The 13,527-nt window shown below is 33.5% G+C and overlaps 1 protein-coding gene and 1 long non-coding RNA gene across 2 annotated transcripts; both read left to right on the top strand.

Annotated features, from left to right (window-relative positions):
• The first annotated feature begins 373 nt into the window (after positions 1-373).
• On the top strand, positions 374-7,210 carry LOC107952649 (uncharacterized). Its single transcript, XR_005908116.1, has 5 exons — positions 374-620; positions 1,149-1,217; positions 1,306-1,356; positions 6,736-6,875; positions 6,966-7,210. It is a non-coding gene; the product is annotated as an uncharacterized lncRNA (long non-coding RNA).
• Positions 7,211-7,575: 365 nt separating this feature from the next.
• On the top strand, positions 7,576-8,563 carry LOC107952648 (uncharacterized). The gene is made up of 3 exons (XM_041086133.1): positions 7,576-7,662; positions 7,740-7,841; positions 7,987-8,563. The coding sequence occupies exons 2-3, from the start codon at positions 7,815-7,817 to the stop codon at positions 8,401-8,403; spliced, it is 444 nt and encodes a 147-aa protein (XP_040942067.1). The 5' UTR covers positions 7,576-7,662; positions 7,740-7,814; the 3' UTR covers positions 8,404-8,563.
• The last annotated feature ends 4,964 nt before the right edge of the window (positions 8,564-13,527 follow it).

The raw sequence follows: 13,527 nt of genomic DNA on the forward strand, positions 1-13,527 counted from the left end.
AATAATTAAAAAAAAGAAAGAAATTGTAAAAAATTCTTACATCACGCTTTTCTTGTGAATAAAACAAGATATTCTAGAAGTGGACATGGTTACCATCCTAGACCTAATTAAAATTGAAATTGTCTGTATTTCTTTTAACATCAGAATATAACAACGATTTCACACTCATTTTTGAAGCCAAGAAAATCATGCATGTAATTTTGCCTTGAAAAAGGACAGATTTGTGTAAGAGGAATCTCCTGTGGAGTCTTCCTTATTAGTCTATTCTCAGCCATTAAATCTATGTACATTAAATCTATAATTTTATATAATCTATGTACATTCTCAGCCATTAAAAGGACAGATATAAATTACTTAATATGTAAAGGACATATTTGTGTAAGAGGAATGTCCTGTACAATTATAGAATTGCTTTTTGCTTTTTGCGTTTATAAGTAACATTTGCTTTTTGTTTTTTAATCTGTTTTTTTTATAACAGGTTTGCCAACTGCTTCAAACTGCTTTTAATCTGTTTTTTTATAACAGATTTGTGGAGTTGATTCATTGGTATCCACTGTTGTTGCCCTTAACACCAAGTCTTAGTAGTGCTCCCCCACTGGCATATATAAATGTTTGAACAGGTATTTAGGAAACTTGATGTTTTACATAACCTTTAAATTTCTCATGTTTGACTTATGGGGTACTGGGTTTTAGTCAGAGAGATTATCTGTCTGTATTTTATATATGTGCCTAATAGTAATTTGGTCGAGTAAATTATCAAAAAAGAATCTCATGTTTCTAAATTTGTGCACAAACAACTGGAATGTTTTATTTTTGCAAAAATTTCAATTAATGTTTGTACAATTGCAAAGGCATTTTCACGGGGAGTGGTAGCTGAATCGAGCCTATACGGATATCAAAAAGAATAAAATGAAGTATTGTGTGGTGGTTGCTCATTTTATTCATTAATCATATGGTTAAGTTTTTAATCTCTACTAATAAGAATGAAGCATATTTTATGACCAACTATTTTATGAAGTAAAATTATATTTTATACTAAATATGGTACATATACTTTAATTCTTTGGTACTGATATAGATAAAGTTTTTATATTTGCTTAAACTGAAATATATTTGGTGCTACTCTTATAATCTTACATCTGTTCTAGGTACTATCGAGCACCTGAATTAATATTTGGTGCAACTAAATACACCACAGCCATTGACATCTGTTCTAGGTACAGGTTTCGTTGCTAATTTTCTTTTCCTTATTTCTATGTATTTTCACTTTAAATTACTTAACAAATATTACTTTGTTGACTCCAGCCTCTGTTTGCTGGTGAGAGTGGAGTAGACCAGGTTGTTGAAATTATTAGGGTACGTTTTATTTCAAAATTCTAATCAATAATAGTTTTATCATGATGATTTTGGAAAAATTAATATTTCGGGGTTGCGATTTTGTAAAGATTTAATTGCTAGTTCTGTTTGGAGCAGAACTATTTTGTTTCCAAATTAATTTTAAATTTTTGGCTTTTGAAAGTATTTTTAAATTAGTTACACTATAATAAGTTTTTAATTTGATGTGTTTTCTTTATTATTTGAAGTATGAATAAGTATGAATAAGTTTTTATATTTGGTTCAACTTAATTATTATTTGTTCAACTTAAGTATGAATAAGTATGAATTAATTTTATTACCATGTACCTTGCTTGTCCATTAAAATTACAACAATAGCTGACCTTCTCTCCAACCTTATTTTAAATATTTTAAAGATTCAAAGTATATAGGCTGGAAACCTGACGGGTAGCCCTATATCAAGCTGTAAGATATAATGGATCCTCCCTAGGTGTAACAACGCCACGAATGATGAATCTTAAAAAATTCAAAAAGAGTTGAAAAAAGTTCTATCGAGCTCATTTACTATTGAATATTTATTACCATGTAGCTTGCTTGTCCATTAAAATTACAATAATAGCTGACCTTCTCTCCAACCTTATTTTAAATATTTTAAAGATTTAAAGTATATAGGCTGGAAACCTGACGGGTTGCCTTATATCGAGCTGTAAGATATAATGGATCCTCCCTAGGTGTAACAACGCCATGTATGATGAATCTTAAAAAATTCAAAAAGAGTTGAAAAAAGTTCTATCGAGCTCATTTACTATTGAATATTTATTACCATGTAGCTTGCTTGTCCATTAAAATTACAACAATAGCTGACCTTCTCTCCAACCTTATTTTAAATATTTTAAAGATTCAAAGTATATAGGCTGGAAACTTGACGGGTTGCCTTATATCGAGCTGTAAGATATAATGGATCCTCCCTAGGTGTAACAACGCCACGTATGATGAATCTTAAAAAATTCAAAAAGACTTGGAAAAAGCTCTATCGATCTCATTTACTATTGAATATTTATATAACCTTAATTTATTTCCAATTTACTTATAAAAATTAAACTACGATTCTTTTTGATATTATTATATTCAAATTACTATTTTTTATATTAATAATGTTTGATTTTAATATTTAATATTTTTAAATGTCTTTAAAAGTTATAACTAATTTTTATCAAAGTAGTATTAATATTGATCATTACTTAAATAAATTACATAACTTACATAACTCATATAACTTACATAATTTACATAACAACTTACATAACTCACATAACTTACATAATTTACATAACAACTTACATAACTCACATAACTTACATAATTTACATAACTCACATAACGTACATAACAACTTACATAACTTAACTAATACATGTAGTTTAATCTAATAATTTCCTTAAAAGCATATAGTTTAAAGTTCAAATTTCATAACTTACATAATCTACATAACTTACATAAAACATAAAAATATATCATATTAAGACTTACATAATAAACAACTTATCTGTGTAACTTATTACCAACTTTAGACTTCAACAACTATGAAATGGAAAGGACTTGGATGAATTTCTCAAGGGCAAGCAACGAGTATCAAAATGGAATGCAATCTTTTTTAGATTTTGCATTTCACAATTCAAGCCAAGAGAATATGATTCTTTGCCCGTCTAAGAAGTGTGGCAATATCTATTGGCATTATCGTGAAGTTGTCTACGAACATCTAATTGTTGATGGCTTCATTTGGGGGTATAAAAAATTGATTTTCCATGGAGAGTGTACACCTAGTGGAGCCTCTTCGACGATTAATCCGGGTTATCCTTATAGTGGTTACCATCAGTATGTTAGAGAAGATGACATGGAAGGTATGATGCGGATGCATTGAATATGCGGAATAAAGGTTTCCAATCATTTCCACCAAACTGTATTGCATCCGATGATTATAATATCGGTGGGAATACTTTTATGGAAATGGGAAGAAGTGTACCAGATGAACAACTGAATGAAGAAGCAGCGAAGTTCTACACGTTACTTGGTGAAATGAATGAAGAACTTTATGAGGGATCAAAATTTTCGAAAATGTCATTCTGTATTCGCCTTTTCCACTTAAAATGTTTGAGAGGGTGGACAGGAAACTTTTTGACAATGCTGTTAGAGCTTTTGAGAGAATTGTTCCCGTTTGCAAAAATCCCTCAATCATGTAAAGACATGAAGAAAGTGATAAAAGATTTGGGCCTTGGGTACAACAAAATTCATAGTTGCCCAAATGATTGCATGTTGTATTGGGGTGATCGGAGAAATCAACAGTCTTATCATGTTTGCGGTAAATCTCATTGGATGAATAGAGATGCAGAAGATGTTAATGAGGATGAATATGGGCCACAGTCAATAAGGAAGCCGAACAAGATTTTGCGATATTTCCCGCTAATCCCAAGGCTTCAAAGGCTATTCATGTCGTCAAAGACAGCCTAGTTTATGACGTGGCATCATGATCAATGAACGGATGATGGATTATTAAGACATCTTGTAGATTCTTTAGCATGGAAATCATTTGACAATAAATTTCCAAGCTTTGCAAGTGATCCTCGGAGTGTAAGGCTCGGGTTAGCATCTGACAGATTTAATCCTTTTAAAATCATGAGCACCTCGTAAAGTACTTGGCCTGTGGTCCTTGTTCCTTATAATTTGCCTCCATGGCTCTGCATGAAGCAATCTTCTTTGATATTATCTATGATTATCCCCAGAGAGAAAGGCCCCGGAAATGATATTGACATATATCTGCAGCCACTTATTGAAGAGTTAAAACAATTATGGGCGGGTGTTGAGACGTGTGCTGTATTGAGAAAGGAGAACTTTTACCTACGTGCTGCTTTGCTACAGACAATTAATGATTTCCCGGCATATGCGAATATTTCTGGTTGGAGTACCAAAGGACGTTATGCTTGTCCTTGTTGTGCTGCTCAAATGTGTTCACAATGGTTATATAATGGGAAGAAGTTCTGCTATATAGGGCATCGTCTGTGGTTAGATGAAAATCATAGCTATAGATTTCAGAGGGCTTTATTTGACGGTACTGAAGAGTTGAAAAAAGCTCCTGAGCAGACCATTGGATCTGAAATCTTATTCATGTTAAAATTTATGGATTTCAGTTACGAGAAGCTGAATCAACCATCTAACAAGAAAACAAATAGACGATCGAGGGATGAATCTGATGATGAATCTGATGAGGAGGATGACCCTAATGAGGTGGACTTGTAGAAGAAAAGAAGTATTTTTTGTAGTTGCCTTATTGGGAGCATCACATATTACGCCACAATCTTGATGTGATGCATATTGAGAAGAATGTCTGCGAGAACATCATCCAGACAATTTTGAACGTCGATGGTAAATCAAAAGATAGTCTTCAGAGTTGACTTGATTTAGTTCACATGGGAATTAGGTGTGATCTTCATCCCCAAGTACGTCCTAATGGAAAATATTGGTTGCCGCCTACAATTTTTGCAATGTCAAAGGAAGAGAAAGAAATGTTCTGCACGGTGTTGAAGGATATAAAGGTTTCGGATGCGTATGCATCAAATATATCTCGATGTGTAAGTCTTAAAGATCGAAGACTATATTCATTAAAATCACATGACTATTACATCTTGATGCAAGATCTACTTCTAGTTGCTTTACGGTGTTGTATGTCAAAGAAAGTAACGTCCTATATAATTGAACTGTCCAATATAATGAAAGCAATTTGTGGCAAAGTTCTGAATGTTGAAGAACTTGAAAAAGTACAAGATTGAGCCGCTTTGACATTATGCAATTTGGAGAAGATCTGTCCACCTTCCTTCTTCACAATTATGGTGCACCTTATCATTCATCTCCCTCGTGAAGCAATAATTGGTGGGCCAGTTTTCTATAGTTGGATGTATCTAATTGAAAGGTGCTAATTTATTTCAAAGGCATTCACCTTTATACCTATAGTTACCAGTTTTGATAATATTGTATATGGTGTTTAGGTTCCTAAGCAAATTGAAGTCTTGTTGCCATAACAAGCGTTATCCGGAAGGATCAATTGCTGAAGGCTACTTGGCAGAGGAGTGTATGACATTATGTTCTAGATATTTAGAAGATGTTGAAACAAGATTGAATAGACCAAGTAGAAATGTCAGACTCAACGATCCTAGCTTGGCCGAAACTTATTTATTTCAAAGTTATGGAGAACCAATCGGCAAAGTTGAAATTGCAGAATTAGATGACCGATCTTGGATACAAGCACATAGATATGTTCTTTTCCACCACGATGCACTTGAACAATCACGCAAGTAAGTTCTAGAATATGATAAATATTCATCTTTCTTTGATTTGTTTATTTTTTAACGAATTAAACATGTTTTTAACATAGTGAGTACAAACAAGTCTTAAGATCTCGTTCACGCTCACGAAGATTACAATATCGCAAGATTAATAGGTTATTCACAGAATCTTTTCATGAATGGTTAAGCCAAACGGTATGCAACTCCATATTTAGTGACAAATAATAATGTTTTCTCATAACATTTACAGTTACTCAATTTACTTTTGATTCAATAGGTTTGGAGTGGGAATGTCATTAATGAGGAAGTTAAATGGCTTTCCTAAGGTCCGAATTGAGTAGTAAAAAGATATAGTGGATTCATCATGAATGGATTCAGATTTCATACCAAATATCGCGAGAGATTGAGGAGAACTCAAAATTGTGGAGTAGTTGTTAATTCTTTAATTACAAGTTACGCTAGTGCTAGGGACAGTAATCCTGTCGAGGGAAATGTAGAGATTACGGACTGCTAAACGACATTATTGAGTTGGATTACTATGGAAAATGGAAAGTTGTCTTATTTCGATGTGATTGGGCTGATGCTAATACTGCTCGCGGAATTAAAAATGATCAGTTTGGTTTTACAATGGTGAATTTCTCTCGATTAATTCACACTGGAGAACATTTGATAGACGAGCCATATATATTTTCTTCTCAAGTTAAACAAGTTTTTTACTCGAAAGATCCAATTGATGAGGGTTGGTACGTTGTACTCCGAAACACCCCTAGAGACTTGTTTGACATGGGGAATGGAAGTAGGGATGACATCGTTGAAAGATCAGAAACTTTTCCTGTTCCAGAACAAAACTTAAATGAAAATATCCCTAGTACTAGTTCACAATTTCAATGGGTTCGTCAGGATGTGGACGAAGATATTTACGATTTATGATGTAAGATTTTATGATTTTTTTTATATGTAATGTTATAATTTTAACATTGGTCATGTTTTATAATTTAATTATTTTATATTTACTATTGTTGTTATTTCTTACTAAGATTTTAACTATTTTATGTGTTGCAAGAAAAATGCCTAGAAGAAGATTAAGAGATCTTAGTATTGTACAGAATACTACAAATTCGGAAGAAGTAAGTACTGAATAGTAGACAGTTGTTGGATCTTCAAGCGTGCCGGAGACACTTGACGAGTCTGTGGAATTTCAAAGTAATGCTAAGTTTATTTTACAAATTGTATTAAATTTTATTACTGATTTATTTTTAAATTTCAATATAGTAATAATATATTATTTTTCAGCTGAAAATGGTGGGACGCGCAGAGGTCGAGGACGTTCGCTCCTAACAGATTTATATAACTTAAATTCTGTCGAGCGTGTCAAAGTAACTAGAAACAGCCATGGTCAGCCTGTTGGACAAGAAGCTCGACTTTTAGCAGGCTATTTGGGCATTATAGCACGAAATGCCAATATGTTGCCCATCAACTACGAATCATGGCATAACATGCCGGATAGCAATAAAAATCAAGCTCTCTCTAATATTAAGGTAACAAAACGTTAATGTAATTTATAATACTTTGGTTTAAGTTTCATTTATATTTAATTCCTAAACTTGTGTTTTTTAGAAGAGGTTTGCTTTAGAGGTCTCTGATGCCTATATCAAGAAGGCATTGGGTAAAAAATGGAGAGACCATAAAAGTAGTTTGAAAAAAAAATATTTTAAAAAACCCATAAGCCTCGAAGAAAAATTGCAAAATGTCCCACCGGGAAGCTGAGGTACCAATGGGAAGATGCGATTCGATTTTGGAATTCGAAGAAAGGAGAGGTATTATGTACTTCCAAACTCTTATAAATTTTTCGGTTTTTAGTATTTAATATATACGTAATAATAATTTCATTATGTAGGACCGTGAACGAGTTGGAACAAGCAATAGGCAAAAACAAAAATTTACGCACACGGCAGGGTCGAGAAGTTTTGCTTGTGTAGCTCAGGCCGCGGTACTATGGATTTATTAATTCTATCAAGTATTAATGACTTTTTACTATTAAATAATATTTTTACTACTATATTGTAGGAAGCCTCGTCTGGTCAAAAAGTTGGACGCCTTCAGCTTTTTGACATTACGCAAAGGAAAAAAGATGGAACTCCGATGACATCTGAGGCTGCAGAAATTATGGTATATTTACTTAATAAAATTTGATTTCATTATAAATATTTATAATATTTAATTCTAATGTTTTAATTCGTCATTTTTATATAATTTTATGTTGTATTTCTTTTTATTGTATATTTCGTTTCTAACTCTTTGACTGATTTATTAGGAGAAACTAAAAGATAAGAAGGCAGAGTATGAAGCGACTGCTTCGACTGATAGTTCTGTTAATTTTGAGGATATTGATAACAGAATTATTAATGAAGTTTTGGGTCCTGAAAGGTATGGTCGGGTTAGATTTCAAGGATCTGGTGTTAACCCGACCCAATATTTTGGATCCACCTCGCACCAATACATGCCTTCCGGGAGTCAAAGTCAAGCTGAAGTTCAGAGGCTAAAAGATCAGATAGTTCAGATACAAGCTAGCACAGATGAGCAAATTTCTCAACTTAGAGCGGAGGCAGCAGCGCGGGAGGCTGAGGCAGCAGCGATGGAGGCGGAGCAGAATAGAAAATACAATGAACTCCAGCTACAGCTTCAGTCTATGATGACTATATTCGAGCAATTTCAAAATCCGCCATCTTAGACATTTTTTTTCTTGTAACTTTTAACATTATTGTATATTTTGAATATTCATTTACAATTTATATAATATATTTTTCGTATAATTTTGTATTATTTAAATTTGTGGGTTTTGGTTGGATTTCATGGTATATTTGTTGTTTTTGGTTCAATTTCTTGCAGGAGGGTTGGATATAGGTGCAAAAATACATATTGCAAAACTGGGCAAATTAGTGGCGTTTTTTAAAAAAATGCCGCTAAAAGTCTTGGCCTCTAGCGGCGTTTGTTTGAAAAAGCACCGCTAAAAGTCCTGGTCTCTAGCAGCGTTTGTTTGAAAAAGCGCCGCTAAAAGTCTTGGTCTTTAGCGACGTTTTTTCTAAAAAAAGCGCCACAAAAAGTCCTGGTCTTTAGCGGCGTTCTTTTAAAAAGTGTCGCTAAAGGTCATGATCTTTAGCGGCGTTTTTTTCAAACAAACGCTGCTAATTTTAGAGGCGTTACATATAGCGACGTTTTTTGCGGCGCTTCGCAAAAAAAAAACGCCGCTAAAAGTCTATTTTCCTATAGTGAATAAAATCCCAGCACACTTGATCATAGTCCTTTTCAAGGTCTATTTTAATAGCCAACCAATTTCTATTCTTCTACTTAATTCTCATTGAGTGAATCACTTCTTGTGTAATAATAATGTTGTCCGTAGTATTCTGTCCCGCAATAAACCCAGTCTATTCTTGTCCAATAATTATTTGAAAAACCACTTTAAATCGATTGGTGATAATCTTTATAACCAACTTATAGAGAACTGAACACAAGCTAATAAGCCAAAATTGTGAAAAGTTCTTAGGATTTTGAACCTTAAGAATAAGTACAATTAGAAAATTATTCAATTCTGGTTCAATTACCTCCCCTGCAAAGGCCTTTCTAACTAAATCACATACCAATATTCCAACTCGATCCCATCGACTCTAAAAGAAAAGGGCATGGAATCAATCACTACCAAGGGCTTTTAAAGGGCCTATATCAAACATAGCATTCTATATTTCTTCATTAGAGATCGGCTTACTCAAAAACTGTAATTTATCATCTTTAAGTTGTGAAAGCAGATTTGGAGGGAGACCCCTCATTGGCCTTGGATCCTCACCATACAGTTTTTGAGAAAACTTAGTCGCCTCATGGCACAATTCATCTTCATCAAAAGTCCATTCCCCTGCCTCATTTTTTAAAGCTGTGATCCAATTCTACTTCCTCTTTTGGAATGTGTGCCAGTGAGAGAATTTAGTATTTCAGTCCCTCAAGAAGAGCCAATTGCATCAAGCCTTTTGCCTCTAAATGATTTCTTCATAATAAAGGATATTTTCCAACTTCTCCCTAACCTCTAGTTTCATCTGGAATAAGAAATCTGAATAAGCATAATCAAAACCCTTCTGAATATGTGTAAGCTTCTGAACCAATAATTTTTTATGAGTCCCAATGTCCATAAACCTTCTTATTCCAATATTTAAGATGACTTGTAAAATTAGAAAGCGATGAGGACATAGCACCATTAAAATTCCACTTTTCGTTTACAAAATTACCAAAATCTGAATGCTCAAGCCACCCTACCAAAAAACAAAAAGCACATCCTTTTGTTGTGTGGATAAAAGGCCTAAGAGGCAACAAAAGAGGCTTGTGATCATATTTGAGCCTTGGAAGATGGGTCATGGAACAATTCAGAAAAGAAGAAATCTATTTATCATTTTTGATTGCTCTGTCAAGACGCTCAAAAACGTCTCTTCTATGCCAAGTATAGAAAGATTCTCTAAACCCTAAATCATGTAAGTTAGTTAAGTCCATAAAGTCCCCAAAATAAGAGCATCTTTTCCCCTTAGCATTCCCTCCTCTCTTTTCATTAGTAGAAAGAATAATGTTAGAATCCCCTATAGATAACCAAGGACACCCATTATCCAAAGCTATCAACTTTAAAGCATTCCATCAGTACCTCCATTTACGGCTATCAAGACTACCATAAACAAAGGTAACAAAAATAGGTCTCGTAAGAGAGCTCACTAAAACCCAAACTAAAATGAACTGGGAATGGCTCTGAATAATCTAAAAATGAATCAATTCCTCCCACCCAACCCAGATACCACCAGAAAAATCAACTGCCTCCACTCGATGAGAGGACTGGAAACTAAAATTAGCAATAATATCTTTAGCTTTACCACTACTAATTTTAGTCTCTAAAAGGACAACAATGTCAGGCTTGTATTCTTGATTGTATTCATGAAAAATTTGTGGAAACTTGACGGTAGCACAACCTTGGCAATTCTATGAAAATATAGATAAATTCATAAAATTAAAAGGAAAAAAAAGGGACTAACCATAATGCCAGATTAACAGCTTCCTCTTTGACACTCCTTATCACAATCTAGCTTCTCCTTCTCAACCTCATTCTTGAATTGGGAGCTAATGAGTTTGGCAATAAAATTCATGGTTTCTGATAAAGGGACATTTACATTACCAAAAATTTTAAACCGACCACCATAATCCTACATAATCTTATTTATAACTCTACCATTTTGGATAACACCACCTTTCACCCTATACCACGTCCTTTAAGGGTCGAAAGTCTTTTATCAAGCCCTACCGATGCACCATTTCTTAGAGGCTTAGTACATTTGGTCCCCTTATTCTCCTTAAAAATCACAACTGAATGTTCCCTAAGATTAAGAATATCATTAACGAGATTCACCATTAGTTCCATTGCTCCTTCAAAGTATGATTAAAATGGGAGTTTATGCCCGAAGGGTCCCACTCTCCTTATCAACCAACAACGCATTAGAATTATCAAACCCGCTAATATTTTTATTAGCGACTTGCACCTCTATTTGGTTGCCTTTTGTTTGGAACATATTGTAATGAATTGCAACGTGTTTACGCAAGTGTACGTAGTCGTTCCAGTAATAAGTAAGTAAAAATGAGTTATCATCTCCATAAGGACTATGTAAGCTTAAATAGTTAATTGTAAAATTATAGTTAACAAATTGATGTAAAAAAAACTCAATAAATTTGGATAGTAATGATTAGATTAATTAAATGCAAGAGTGATCCCTAATGTAATTTCTAATCTAAATGCAATTTACCTAAATGTATGAATAAAGGCTTTAGTAACAAAAAAAAATCAACATTACATAGGATAAGATAATTATATTAATCAAATCAACTTACTTTCATCTTACTAACATGTTCGGAATTATTTCCATGGCAACTCAATCTCTTATGGTTTTGGAAACCAAATTAAGTCCTCTAAGATCTTTTACTTAGTTAAATATGCATGTTACTGATCATATTAGACCAAGGGTTTCTTAGCATTTATGCAAGGTCATAGGGATATTTACGTTTGCAACAATTTAATTACATAAATCTAAAAACCATGCAAGATAATAGAGCTAACTAAATATATTATGAACCTTAACTTAGTCGGTTTTAATGACCTAAATTAAGCATTGCACTTTTCAATTATGCTTCTACTAGCCATCATCTGGTTAGGATCACTCAACTAATTTGAGTGCACCCAATCACGTATGAATGAAATACATCATGATATTAATTGAAAATGTAATTGAATGAGGCACAAAACATGTTACCATGAATTAAATAAATCTCATTAACTTGATATAATTATCCTAGCAAATAGGATTTAAAACTTCATAGTTGATGTCAAAAGCATAAAACTCAAAGCAAACATGTTAAAATAGATAATCAAGAGAAAAGAGTAGACCCAGTTCAGCAGCCTTTCAGACCTATTCTGACTAATGTACTCAACTCTGCTCAGTTCAGCAGTCTTTCGGATCTATTCTGACTGAAGCGCTCCTCTGTTCTGATTGAAGTTTCTTTTGCTAAGGGTTTAGAAGGTAGCCGACTAAAGAGTGCTTTTAACAAATATTTTAAGGCTAAATAAGGGAGAAGGGGTGGATTGCTATGCAAGGGGAAAAGGGAAAAATAATTGAGAGAAAACTAGAGTGAGTGAGAGAGGAATGTTGAGAAATTAGTGATGATGGAAAAGTGAGGAATGGCAAGGTATTTATAGGTAAAGGTAAGTGTTTGAGTTTATTAAAAATAGGTTTAAGTTCCCTTCCTTCCCTTTCTCATGTGGCCATCCATTCTTCAAGGAAAAGGGATGACGAAGTCTTCTCAATTTGAATTCGAATTTCAAGCTAAAAATAGCTATAAAGTGGACGGTTTCAACAGAGAAGTTGTTGGGCTGAATTCTAATTTTTTTCTAACTACAAGGATCTTCAATTAAATATCCCAAAACACGTTTTGGGTATCCAACATCAAGTGCCAAAATTGGGTTTTTAATTCCCCTTATTTGACATTTTTTCCAGTTCAATAACTTAGCAGACATGTCCATCTTTTGTCACATTCTTTACTAGGTCAAGTAGTCAAACCCATGCCCAAAATTGCATTGTCATGCCGTCCACATGTATAATTTGTGCATGGCCATATTTTATTTATTTAAATCATGTCTCTAATGGACCTTCTACATAGTGAAAAGTACATAATACAAAATATATATGAAAATTATGTAATTGAGCATAATTTCACATACTTTCAAAATTCATGTCTAAAATTACTATTAAGTAAAATTCACTTATTTCAATAATAATTACTCAAGATAAACATAATAATTAAGTAAAAAGGTGGTAAAAACATATAGAAAAACCCTATATAATTTTGGGTTTACACATATCCATTGATTTAGCACTTGGAGGATGCTCGACGCATTCGACTTTGTCCAAATTAGATGCCTCAAATTCTAAAGCCTGTTTCTCCATCAAAATCTCATGCGATATGCTGCTCTCCCCCAAACCAGGCCCAATACTTTCCACAATTTTACCTCAGCCCCAACCACATTATCCTGGCCCATTTCACTTAAATTATGTGGGCCTTTCCCTGAAGGCCCATAGTTCTGCTTATTACCCCTCAAATGATTAACTTGATCTCTTTTCTTCAAAAATGCCCTATCTTGAAACCTATTTCAAACCGTCGTTACATCAATCTAAAATTCCTTCTCCCCTAATGACATTAAAGCCCTAAACTTTGAACCTACCCCATCTAAAGCTAACTTTTTCGGGTTTTGATTCTGATTCACCCTGGTATTATGCCTTGATTT

The sequence above is a fragment of the Gossypium hirsutum genome, chromosome A02 (assembly GCF_007990345.1).
Source record: "Gossypium hirsutum isolate 1008001.06 chromosome A02, Gossypium_hirsutum_v2.1, whole genome shotgun sequence".
Classification (NCBI taxonomy): Eukaryota; Viridiplantae; Streptophyta; class Magnoliopsida; order Malvales; family Malvaceae; genus Gossypium; species Gossypium hirsutum.